Genomic DNA, 13,039 nt, shown 5'->3' with positions numbered 1-13,039 from the left:
GTATTTGTGCCTCCCCCGCAGCATACGATCGGCAATCTGCCTTTGTATCTGTTTCTCGGGTGTCAGGGCAGGTTATTGTGCGGTGGTTAGATTTAGCCTGATGCTGGCATTAAAGCTTTATTACCAGTATTTATTACACGGCTGATTACTCCTTGGAGGGTCAGACGAACCTTACGCTTCAGTTCTGTGATTTGCAGGATTATCTGCTGCCCCCCTTCCTACGTTATTAGGTCCCCCATAGCTAAAGTAACACAATGCTGCCTTGTGCGCTGGGTGCCAGGCTGAATGTTTGTGAGAAGACTCCTCTATATGGCTAATGAATCTTACCATTGGGTACGTAACCCTGACATGGGTGGGGGTGATGAATATACGACTAGAATGAGGAGCTAAATGACTGGTTTATATTGCATTGCGCTAAGCAGGTCTGGTGTAATGAATCCAGGTATCTGCAGTATGAATATGGTTACTTGCCCCTGAGGCCTCCTGTATAACACTGTGAGGGCAATGGCCTCAGCCGGGATAATCTTCTGCTCTCTCTGGCTCTACAGCCGTCGTCTGCATCTCACAGTTTTATAAACCATTTCTCAGGTGTTCGCGCTTATACTGGAGCACGCTGGACGCCCGACGGCGCTGTTGGTACAAATGCAGGGTGGTCGAGCATCACCCGAAAGAGGGCGATATCCCCCCGGAAGGAGAGGACGGTGTGGAAAACCAGACGATTGTTCACAGCCCTGGGGTGATACCAGGTAAAGTCTGATGGAAACAAACCCATAGCGACTGCGCACGTTTTGCTTTGTCTTTTGGTTTGGTTATACCGCCATGTTTTCCTAGAACGTTCCAGTATGTGTACAAACCGGCTGAACCGCACTGAGGAAGGGAATAAGATTAGGGGCAGGCCTGTCCGGGATTAAGGTGGTGTTAGATATTGCCTTACAGTACACCCACAGCGCTAATGGGAACGGGTTCAGTCCTCATTCATTACGATGGATTCATGTCACATAAAGCAGAATATTAAACTTTAAATGGAAACTAGAAGAAAGTTCTATGTATGGGAAGAAGTGATTTCTGCAGCATCTACAAAGCGTAAGAACAATGTACAGTTTAGTAATGTGCAATTCACCAACTATGGCTAATAATGTACCATCAGCACACTGGACAGTCCGTCACCTTTGTACAGTAAATTCACTGTATGTTGGGCGGCTGTGCCCACTAGCTGTGTGGTGGGCGGCTGTGCCCACTAGCTGTGTGGTGGGCGGCTGTGCCCACTAGCTGTGTGGTGGGCGGCTGTGCCCACTAGCTGTGTGGTGGGCGGCTGTGCCCACTAGCTGTGTGGTGGGCGGCTGTGCCCACTAGCTGTGTGGTGGGCGGCTGTGCCCACTAGCTGTGTGGTGGGCGGCTGTGCCCACTAGCTGTGTGGTGGGCGGCTGTGCCCACTAGCTGTGTGGTGGGCGGCTGTGCCCACCTGCTATTTGATTAGAGCTCCAGTAGCACCTTAGTGGTTCCTCTACACCTGGGCTGTCAAACTTATGGCCATACAGCTGCTGTGGGACTACATATCCCAGCATGCTCTGTCACAGTTCTAGCATGCCCTAATAGCAAAACTGTGGCAGCGCATGCTGGGATGTATAGTTCCACTGCAGCTGGATGGCCACGACACTGTTGCTGTTCATTGAGCGGGACCGCGCAGTGTCGCGTAAGACGCAGCGATACGGCACTGAGTGTAGATGTGGTGATGTCGCATTACTCTTCCCTGTATTTCCTGTATTTTTTTCCCATTAACTTTTTATTTTCACTTGAAGATCAGCTTTAATGCGCTGGGGTAGGGAAATGTCCCCATTTTGTTGACCATCTTTATTTTATCTTTCTTTCTCCAGTTCAGTTACCAGCGGTCATTCCTCCTGTACCAGAAACCGCCTCAGTAGCGCGCCAACAGCCCCCAGAACCTATTGCCACCGCAACTGTTCCCCGTTCCTTCAGCGGCGCAAGGATAAAAGCTCCAAACTTCTCCCCATCCCGCCGCCCTCTGGGGGGCTTTTCCCGCCCCTTACCGTCTCCAGGTGAGTCTGGCCTGAGATAATACTGAGCGTGGAAGAGGGGTGAATTAAACTGGTCTATATTTCTACTGGCCAAGTGCTCATGGGGGGGGGGGACAAGGCAGCGTTGCCTAATATTGTCTCTCTGTCCTTTTACAGGAAGTCCATCGTCTTCCCCGTTGTCTCACCACATTCTGACCGTCAGTGATCCGGAGGTTACACCTCTCCGCAGGACCAGGAGGCCCCCGGCACCTACTCAGCGAGTGACACTTCATTCTTCATCTCGGCTTCCCAGGGATCCCACAAGCCCTTCCAATGCGCCCTGCCCGCTGAGCCGCTGTTCTTCAGGGGAGAACGAGACGCTGCAAGTCCTGTGTGACATCAGTGAGATGGAGGTGGTGTCTGTAGATGCCGGGTTGCCGTCTGGACCTTTGCATTGTGGGGCCCAGCTTGTTGTAGGTACTGAGCTTCCAGCGGAGGAGTCGGAGGGTGGCAGTAGCTCCGAGGAGGAAGCAGGCGATGACTACTACCGGCTGACTCGGACAATTGTCTCCCACGAACCTTTCAGTCCTCTGCTGTCCACAGTTCTGTCTGGTCACATTGAGCAGCTGGATGGCATACACGACAGTACGGACAGTGAGGACGCATCCCAGAGCCACCCCGGCCCCCGTGGCAGTGGGAAAACACCTTCCCACCTGCCCTCTGAAATAGTGGAGTTTGTATTAAAGAATGCTGGGAGCTCCGGGACGGGGCTCCCCGCGCTGCAGCAGCAGGTCTCCTCTTCCTCCGCACAGAATGGCGACGCAGCACCCTCTCTGTCTAATGGCACAGACTGTCCAACCTACCAGACCCCTCAAGGACCCCCACCTCTCAGGGACCCACCGCAGCTGCAGAGAGTATGCCGGCCGCTGATTCCCATGCCCACGAATGGCCCCTTTTGCCCCCCTGAGCCTCCATTTGTGAGCGTGAACAAGCCTGAATCGAAACTTATTTTACTGAACAAAGCCACAGGTCAGATGGTTATAAAGGTGCAGAGTGGAAGCGCAGATCTCGCAGGACATTATCCAGTGGCGCAAGAGGCTCTGAAATCGGACCCGATTCCCATAATGAGGGGGCCCCTTATCAGGCCTAAAATTCTCCCCATTCCTTGTCTTCCTCAGACTACTGCCGCTATTTCCCCTCCTCCACCCTCCTCTCCCGCCCCAGGCCTCGGCACTGTTTTCCTGCAGACTGCGCCCTCTTCCTCTCAGGCATGGACATTGCGCGTCCTCCCTATGCTGAACCTAGTGCAAGGTACCGGGCAGCTTACCCTGGGGCCCCCCACAATGATGGCCCCTGCAATCACTGGAATCCCTCAGACCTGTCTCGTACAGGGCTTCCCTATGAACACCGGGCTGCTAAGCGTGGCTCCTACTCCGCTCCAGACCAAGTCACAGATACCGGCCCAGCTGCAGCTTTCCATGATACAGGCAGCTCCCCCGAAGCCTGTCCAAGCTCCACCAGTCTCCATCAAGAGACCCTGTGCCATGGCCAGCAGCTCTGATCACATCAAGAGACCCTGTGCCATGGGCAGCAGCGCTGATCACATCAAGAGACCCTGTGCCATGTCCAGCAGCGCTGATCACAAGAGACCCAAACTTGAAATGTCTGATAAACTGGAAATCCTAGAGCCACAGAAGTTTACGGATTACGTGGCCGTACATTTTAATTGTGCGTCAGACACGTTGTCCAACACAAGGTAGGGCTTGGTGCTCTGGGGGCAAACCTAAGGGTGGGAGGTGACGTGAACTAGTCTGAGGTTTGGTTGTGCAGTTGTAAATCTCCCATACTCCATTTGGCGGACGAGTTTTGTAGCTTGCAGTTCCGACTCTTTGGGACCCGCTGTCTCCATTGCTGAAACCTTCAAAAACAGACTCGAGACGGTTTTCATTACCCTTTTACTTTCTTTAAATCGAAGACACCGATCTCTGGGTCTCATTCAGACCCGCTCGCGAGCGCAGGACGCTCGCAAGCGGGTTGATGGTAACCAAATGCGCATGCGCACAACGGAGGGAGTTCTGTCGACCCGGATAGCGACAGCCAAGCTGTCGCTCCGGGTCTCGCACCAAAGGGGGCGTGCTGTCGATGGTGAGTGACAGCACGCCCCCTTTGGTGGGCGTGCCGGGGGCGTGGCTGCCAGACGGAGGCGTTCCCATGGGAACGCCTACCGTCTGGGGCCGGCCCCACTGACATCACTAGTGATGTCAGTGGGAGTGATTTTGGCTCTGATAGAGCCAAAATCACTCCAGGGCTTGCGGCAGTGAGACCCTACCGCAGGGTCTCATCGCAAGCCCGATGGTCGCGATGGTCTTGACCATCGCGACCATCATCATGGATGCTCGCATAAGCTGTGGGTGGTAACCCACAGCTATGCGAGCGTCCAAAAGGCCGCTCCAAATTTAAATAGGACTGCCCTGATTCAGAGTGAGCGCTCTGGTCAGAGCGTCCGGCTCTGAATCAGGGCCTCTGTTCTGATGTTTGTTAATACTTAGGTCTGTTTTGTATCCTGTATCTGCTAATGTACAGCACTTCCAGCCTTATTGGGAGAAAAGTGCCCTAATGATATTATTAATAATTATTAATAGTAATAATACAGTGCGTAGTCATTGCCCCCTAATTTGACGACAAGCTGTTTGTTGCCGGTTTGACATGGCAGCACACGGGAACAGCCAGGTTTGCAGATGCCAGGACCCTACACATTGTAACTGACGTACCCTAAAGGCCTCAGCAGATGTGCGATCATTGATTGGCAAAACTGATCATTATACTGGGTGTGAGCCTCTGCGTCCTAACACCAAGCAGCCTTGGAAATATATTTTTCAGAGCATTGGGCACAAGACCTGTGACTACGAATTATGGTCTGAATAGTCTTATTATTTATTTATTAAGCGTTTCTTATATAATGCAGCAAATTCCGTTGCGCTTTACAATTTGAATCAACGTTAACATTTTACTGGGTTGTAAAAGACATACATACATACATACTTATATACAGACATACATGACATACATAAGGGTGAGAGGGCCCTGCTCGCAAGCTTTCAATCTATAGGGAAATAGGTGTTGATACACAAGGTGAGAGGTGCTACATATTGCAAATTGGTCCAACCCAATTGCAGATGTTCTTGATGGGCTGTATAATCCAGTCACACAGGAAAGTTGGCCTAGGGTTAGGGGGATGTTACATTGAAGAAAGAGAAGATGTGATAGGTGTTTACTATAAGAAGGGAGTTAGATAGGGAGCTATAAAAGGTTATGTGTATACTATAAGAGGAGAGTATTAGATAGGGAGCTATAAAAGGTTATGTGTATACTGTAAGAGGAGAGTATTAGATAGGGAGCTATAAAAGGTTATGTGTATACTATAAGAGGAGAGTATTAGATAGGGAGCTATAAAAGGTTATGTGTATACTATAAGAGGAGAGTATTAGATAGGGAGCTATAAAAGGTTATGTGTATACTATAAGAGGAGAGTATTAGATAGGGAGCTATAAAAGGTTATGTGTATACTATAAGAGGAGAGTATTAGATAGGGAGCTATAAAAGGTTATGTGTATACTATAAGAGGAGAGTATTAGATAGGGAGCTATAAAAGGTTATGTGTATACTATAAGAAGGGAGTATTGGATAGGGAGCTATAAAAGGTTATGTGTATACTATAAGAGGAGAGTATAAAAGGTTATGTGGGCGGTTCTGGAGTCTGATAAGCTGGCTGAAGCTAATGATTAGTTTCGGCTACTTTGCGGCTGCAGACAGGAGAGTGAGCTGAAAGGGGCATATGCCGTACCCTGGGACAGGTAGCCTCCGTCACTGAGGTGGTGCTTAATGCTGGACATTCACCTCATTCCTCTCTTCTGCGGCCACTGATCACGCCGTGGGTCTGTTCGCCGCTGCCTGTCGCTGGGACTCCTTCACTTGTTCCGTAAAGTTTTGCGCCGGCTGCAGAGTACACGCTGGGGATAGCGGGAAGGGAATTGCAGATGGTGCATCGTGGCGTGCATAGAACCACTGCTATGATGGAGACTTCTATATCCCATGATGTCCTGGGCTTAGTCTTGGGTGCATGCCGGAGTTGGGCAACTTTTCAAAAATGTTTTAATGTAAAAAAAATAAAAAAACAAAACAAATAAACCCCTCCATACAGGCGCACGTTATTACAGCTACGGCGCCCTTCTAGCGGTCTGATTGAGCTTACAGCGCGCAGGACCTAATAAGTAGATCACTCTCTGTTGAGTCTGTATTTGAAATCCTAGCGGCTATGAGGTAATTATTCTACACTGGCGTGCCATAAGTCATGGGATAGGTGCCTAGTATCGTGTAGGACCTGACAACCATTCCACAAGTGGACAGGAGATCTCTGGTGAGACGCTGACCCATGCCGTTTAGATAGCTTCCCACAGCTCCCTGATATTTGTAGGTGTTGGGTGTGACTGGTCCTCTCCACCACATCCCTTAAATGCTTGATTGGGTTCATGTCGGGCAAACGTGGTGGTCACCATTCATCGGAACTCTCCAGAATACTTCTCAAACCAATTCCGGACAACGGGACTGGTGACACGGTGCATCGTCCTGCCGGAATATTCCATAATTGTGGAGGTACAATGTAGTCCATGAAGGGATTTAAATGGTCATCAAGCAATGCACTGATAAGTGATTTGTTCAGGTGGACCGAACCCATGCCACGTGAACACCCCCCACACCATGATGGAACCACCACCAGCCTGCACGGTGCCTTGTTGACAACTGGACGCCACACCATCAGCGCCAAACAATTGGAACTGTGATTCATCGGACCACGCCACATGATGTTAGTCCTCCAGGGTTCAAATAGCGCCGTCACGAGCACAGGTGACGAGCGATGGCTGGTGTCATAGTGGTAACGGGGACTCTGGTGCATCTTTTGATTCCATAATCCCATAGAAGCTAAAGAACGCTGCAGTGACCTACTGGATATGCGTCCGGTTCCTCCTGCATTGAATGTGGATGTGATTTGAGCCAATGTCGCTTGTCTGTTACCACGGACAATTCTGGCCACGGTCATTAAGCACACGTGGTCGGCCACAGCGCTATCCACAGTGGGTGGTAATGACATCCATGAGATATTCCCGATACACACATGAGGCCGTAGATATAGGAATGTTGAATGTCCGCACAACTTTGGAAATGGAACGTCCCATCCGTCGGGCGCCCACTGTCATGCCCTGTTCCAACTCTGATAATTCACGTCGCCTTGCCATCAGCAGCCTAGACGGTGGTCACACTGACCCACAAGATGTTAATTTCACATGATGCAGGTCTGGGCATTTCCAAGATGTCGCTATGGTCACGCCACCTACCATTGCCTTTACATACGGCTATACCCTGACTTTTGGCACGTCAGTGTATATGACACAATAGTAGAGGTAACTATTATGGAGTTTATATTCTTGTCAGAAGCCCCTTTGTTTGTACAAGGCTTTTTAAATTTGTTAAGCTTTCAGTCTGTTCGGTAGATGGTTATATATTGTTCCAGGCTTAGGCCCGTATTCAATTAGACGCGAAAAGTCCGATTCCACGGCAAAGTATCGCGGATGACGTCATTTCGCCAGGCGTTTCCGCCGCATTCAATTCCAGAGACTTTTCGCGTACGCTGTAATAGGAGTAAAAGTTTTGCCTATGAATAGCAGGCGAAAAATAAGTGCAGAATTGCGGTTTTGGGGTGCAAACTTCAGGAAACCCCCCTGCACCCTTGGGACAGTCCCCCAAAGAAACTGTCAAATAAAAAAAACTTTAGAACACCCCCAAAAAAGTACTTTCATTTTGGGGGCGAAAAAGTTCAAAGTTGGGGGTCAAACTTAAAAACTAGTGAAATAACTTCTGGAGGGGGGTCCCCAAGTATGCCCCAGCTGTTTTATGATCGCAGGTGCTTGCGGCAGGTGGATTTTTAACGTATTATAAAACTTCACTTTAGCAACTTAAAAATATTTTAGCCCCCATTTTCATGTACCCCAAATTTGCTGGGAGTAGTTATTTTCCCAACAAAATACTGCTTAATGCTATTCTCTACCACCACTAAACTCTTTGCAAGTTTTTAAATGGGGGTAAAGGTGGTTATTGATGAAGATTCTTTTTTAGTTTTATATGGCGCGGCCGGGGTTCCTCTCTGCCGTACATGGCGGATATAACTTGGCACAGAAATGACACCAGTACGAGCTGGTACAGACACAATTCACACATGTGGCTGTCAGCATTGTAGGCGAGAGAGTATTTTGAACTTGATTTAGTGGGGGACAGTGACGCGGCGGAGTGAGGAAGGTAGATAACGAGGTGCGCAGCGATGTTCAGGATAGGCTGGGGTAAGTCACTGAGGAGTAAATGATCATAATCTAAGCGAGAGACAATATGGGGGCACGTGAGCCTTTTAGTGACCTTCCAGGGTGAGAGAGGGTCCAATCCTCCAAATATTAGAGGTAGAAATGTCAGGATGGGGTGAGGGACTGAACCTGAGGGGCAGAGTTGAGGCAGCAAATTGGGGCTCTAGAGGTGCTGAAGGTGGTTACAGGGGGAGAGTGGGGGTAACCTTGGCAGGGGAATGACGAGGACTTCAGGAGCTTGTGCACATGTAATAGCCGCCAACCAGCAGGTGATGCAGGATAGCTCAGGGGGGGGAGAGAAGCCAAAGCTTGCCAGCATACAGGTGGCATCAGAGGCCGTAGGGGGCCAAGGACAGACTCTTGTGGGACACTGACAGGAAGTGGAAGATGAGGGAGCTGCAGGCCGATGTGGGGACATGGCAGGATTGGTGGTGAGCCATGAGGGTAACATTTAGTGTTTTAGTACTAAATTCAGCCACGCCAAATAAAACCTGATTCAGAATCCTTTAAAGATTCCAGATGAAGCCTATACCGGCTGGTGCGTCTCTTGCAGGCCCATCCAATGCTGCGTCTCCTGCAGGCCCATCCAATGCTGCGTCTCTTGCAGGCCCATCCAATGCTGCGTCTCCTGCAGGCCCATCCAATGCTGCGTCTCCTGCAGGCCCATCCAATGCTGCGTCTCCTGCAGGCCCGTCCAATGCTGCGTCTCCTGCAGGCCCGTCCAATGCTGCATCTCCTGCAGGCCCGTCCAATGCTGCGTCTCCTGCAGGCCCGTCCAATGCTGCGTCTCCTGCAGGCCCGTCCAATGCTGCGTCTCCTGCAGGCCCGTCCAATGCTGCGTCTCCTGCAGGCCCGTCCAATGCTGCGTCTCCTGCAGGCCCGTCCAATGCTGCGTCTCCTGCAGGCCCGTCCAAGACTTTTTGCCATGATGTGATCACCTTTTTTAATTGAATCCTAAATCTATTAATGAGCATTTATTGATTGTGAAAATTACATTTTGCATATAAAAAGGATAATATATTCTTCTGTTTGTGTCTTCTGCTTCACTTTCATGGTTAGTTGCAGACCAAAGCGAGCCAGGATCAAAACACCAATGATTAAAGCGGTCCTGGACCTGGACACTCTGGAGGAAGATGAGCAGAGTATGGATAGCGGGTGAGTGTATGCCTCCTGCCTTGCCCATATGTATGTTAGATAAGCTACACTAGTTTTGTGTCTTCAGTTTTATATTTTTTCCTTTGGATTTTAGGCTACATTTAGATCTTACGGTAGATGTAAAAACAGAGGACCCACCACTAGACCTAGCCAAAGAATCCCCCTGCTCGGAGACCCCTCCAGGTACTGTGCATCATGGCCGAGCCAGGTCCTGGTAAGGATTACTGTGAATACAGAGAGAGAGTGCAGTGACAGTCTTCTTACAATCTCCATCTTCTGCAGATTTATCTCCCAACTCTGAAGACTCCATGGACCACTTCCGGGAAGAGAAGAAAAACCTGTTACCCAGGAAAGGGAGCCCCTACCTGTGCTTCGAAATTAGCAGCGAGGATGGATTCTACACACTGTCTGACAGCGCTGAAGGTTAGAGCTCCCCCTGCTGGTCAAGGCCTTATTTTTATATTTTTACTACTATAACTAAGAAATGGTTAACACTTAAGTAATATGTCTTAAGTGACCAATAACTTCATCAGTACAGGCTGTGCTGTCTGTTCCCTTCCTTTTCTGAAAGCTAAGAAGTTTTAGAGTAGGGTGAGACTTCTTTATCGTACATCATCCGAGCGGGGTTGGGGCATTTTGCTGCCACGTTTTTCAGATGTTGCTCTGCCCTGTGGTGGTCTTGCTGCTTGATGGTGGGTGCACATAATCCATTGCAGTAGCAGTTTAGGAGACTTGCTGCCCCCAGCTTGAGTGAAGAACCAAGAAGGCCTTCCATATCTGTGGTGTCTTCTGGTGGTACTCATAGCTACGTCCTAGAGGCATCCATCATAGACCGTTCCTCCATCAGTTCACGTAGAGCAGGTGATAAAAGCACAGAAAGCCATGGTCAGATCCATCGGGGTTTGGAAGCTTTGATTAACGTTTTATCATCTTTGCTTTGTGGACAAATCCGACAATCTGTGGACTAGATTCACATTTTCCATCACTTTAAACCAGAATTTTGAGTCTTGATGGTGCTTAATCCATGCTTGGAGGAATGTCCTAATGATCTCTGCCAATGGGATCCCAAATCTAGTCATCCCAGTGTCGTTTCCACTTGGTACTGAATGCATCCCAGTGTCGGTTCCAACTTGGTACTGAATGCATCCCAGTGCCGGTTCCAACTTGGTACTGAATGCATCCCAGTGTCTGGTTCCACTTGGTACTGAATGCATCCCAGTGTCTGGTTCCACTTGGTACTGAATGCATCCCAGTGTCGTTTCCACTTAGTACTGAATGCATCCCAGTGTCGTTTCCACTTGGTATTGAATGCATCCCAGTGTCTGGTTCCACTTGGTACTGAATGCATCCCAGTGTCTGGTTCCACTTGGTACTGAATGCATCCCAGTGTCTGGTTCCACTTGGTACTGAATGCATCCCAGTGTCTGGTTCCACTTGGTACTGAATGCATCCCAGTGTCTGGTTCCACTGGGTACTGAATGCATCCCAGTGTCTGGTTCCACTGGGTACTGAATGCATCCCAGTGTCTGGTTCCACTGGGTACTGAATGCATCCCAGTTTCTGGTTGCACTTGGTACTGAATGCATCCCAGTTTCTGGTTGCACTTGGTACTGAATGCATCCCAGTTTCTGGTTGCACTTGGTACTGAATGCATCCCAGTTTCTGGTTGCACTTGGTAGTGAATGCATCCCAGTGTCTGGTTCCACTTGGTAGTGAATGCATCCCAGTGTCTGGTTCCACTTGGTACTGAATGCATCCCAGTGTCTGGTTCCACTTGGTACTGAATGCATCCCAGTGTCTGGTTCCACTTGGTACTGAATGCATCCCAGTTTCTGGTTGCACTTGGTACTGAATGCATCCCAGTGTCTGGTTCCACTTGGTACTGAATGCATCCCAGTGTCTGGTTCCACTTTGTACCGAATGCATCTTAGTGTCTGGTTCCACTTGGTACTGAGTGCATCCCAGTGTCTGGTTCCACTTGCTACTGAATGCATCCCAGTTTCTGGTTGCACTTGGTACTGAATGCATCCCAGTGTCTGGTTCCACTTGGTACTGAATGCATCCCAGTGTCTGGTTCCACTTTGTACCGAATGCATCTTAGTGTCTGGTTCCACTTGGTACTGAGTGCATCCCAGTGTCTTGTTTAACTATTGTGGAATGTCTAAGGGGAATAGATCTTTAAGTCTGTGAAATTGATAGAACCAAGTCTCCTGAGGGTGAAAATAACTGAAATCTCTCAAGGCCTTTTGAATTGGGAAGATGGGGAGAGTAGTTGTAGGTGGTGGCCTGTCCGATCCATAATTTCCTAATAGCCACGTTTTGTTGATTTAGGCTGAAGCCTCATTGAATCCAAGTAGGCTTCCACTATAAAGTTCTTCATTAACGGGACCATCTGCAAAGTCCCCTCCATTCTTCAGTTGGCCCTATGTATAAACTCTGGTCAATATCTCTCAGCCATGTCTTCTTGGCTGTGATTACACCAGTGTTGGCTATAAGCCGGTCTGCGTGCTGGATGCGCTACCTGCTCGTAAACTGTCCGGTCACCAGCCCGTGTGATCTTTTCGGGTCAGTACTGTTGATCAGCCGCTACCGGTCCTACAGGATAGCACACATGTTCTCGAACTCGGCCCTCAGGACCCCAAACAGTGCATGTTTTCCAGAATTCCGTACAGAATCACAAATAATATAATTAGCTCCACCTGCGAATCTTCTAAAATGTGTCAGTGAGTAATGAGTACACCTGTGCACCTGCTGGGAGACCTGGAAAAAGTGACCTGTGTGGGGTCCTGAGGGCAGAGTTTGAGAACCACTGGGATAGCAGAATGTATCCAGGCTGAAAGCACAATGGCCAGACAAACCAGCAGCTGCAATGGGACCAGGAAACCTCCCATACTATGGTGCTCTGAGCTGCTCCTCTGCCTCACCATAAAGTGCGTCATAGCCCCCCTCCCCAATCTCTCCATCTTTTTGCTGACACGCGGTGTGTTTGCTTATGGTCCCCCCTTCTATACATCTAAAGGGGGTGATTGTGGAGGCACTGAGACCATGCAGGTGGTCAGCCCTTCCCACAAAAGGCTGGAAGAAGGCTTCAGCATAAATGAAAGCAGGAAGTGTTTTTATATATACACTACAGCTCATTCATTTCCATACACCCCCAGATATATCTGTTTCTCTGTGGAGGATGAACTTGATAAGTGTGTGTATTGCTGTGAGGCCGTGGCCCCCCCTCTAGCTGTGAGGCCGTGCCCCCCCCTCTAGCTGTGAGGCCGTGGCCCCCCCTCTAGCTGTGAGGCCGTGGCCACCCCCTCTAGCTGTGAGGCCGTGGCCCCCCCCCCCTCTAGCTATGAGGCCGTGCCCCCCCCCCCCTCTAGCTATGAGGCCGTGGCCCCCCCCCCCTCTAGCTGTGAGGCCGGGGCCCCCCCCCCTCTAGCTGTGAGGCCGTGGCCCCCCCCTCTAGCT

The 13,039-nt window shown here is 49.8% G+C and overlaps 1 protein-coding gene across 4 annotated transcripts in view; it reads left to right on the top strand.

Annotated features, from left to right (window-relative positions):
- KMT2B (lysine methyltransferase 2B) overlaps positions 1-13,039 on the top strand; it is a 91,559-nt gene that overhangs the window by 63,254 nt on the left and 15,266 nt on the right. For all 4 annotated transcript variants that reach the window (XM_088459368.1, XM_088459367.1, XM_088459366.1 and 1 more), the window contains exons 26-31: positions 589-746; positions 1,875-2,057; positions 2,193-3,771; positions 9,485-9,580; positions 9,675-9,763; positions 9,863-10,003. In XM_088459368.1, the coding sequence (XP_088315494.1) occupies positions 589-746; positions 1,875-2,057; positions 2,193-3,771; positions 9,485-9,580; positions 9,675-9,763; positions 9,863-10,003 (2,246 nt within the window). The remainder of the gene's footprint in view (positions 1-588; positions 747-1,874; positions 2,058-2,192; positions 3,772-9,484; positions 9,581-9,674; positions 9,764-9,862; positions 10,004-13,039) is intronic.

This window comes from Taudactylus pleione, unplaced genomic scaffold (assembly GCF_031769625.1).
Source record: "Taudactylus pleione unplaced genomic scaffold, aTauple2 ptg000906l, whole genome shotgun sequence".
Classification (NCBI taxonomy): domain Eukaryota; kingdom Metazoa; phylum Chordata; class Amphibia; order Anura; family Myobatrachidae; genus Taudactylus; species Taudactylus pleione.
The sequence above is the reverse complement of the archived record's forward strand: the minus strand, read 5'-3'. Positions and strand labels throughout refer to the sequence as shown.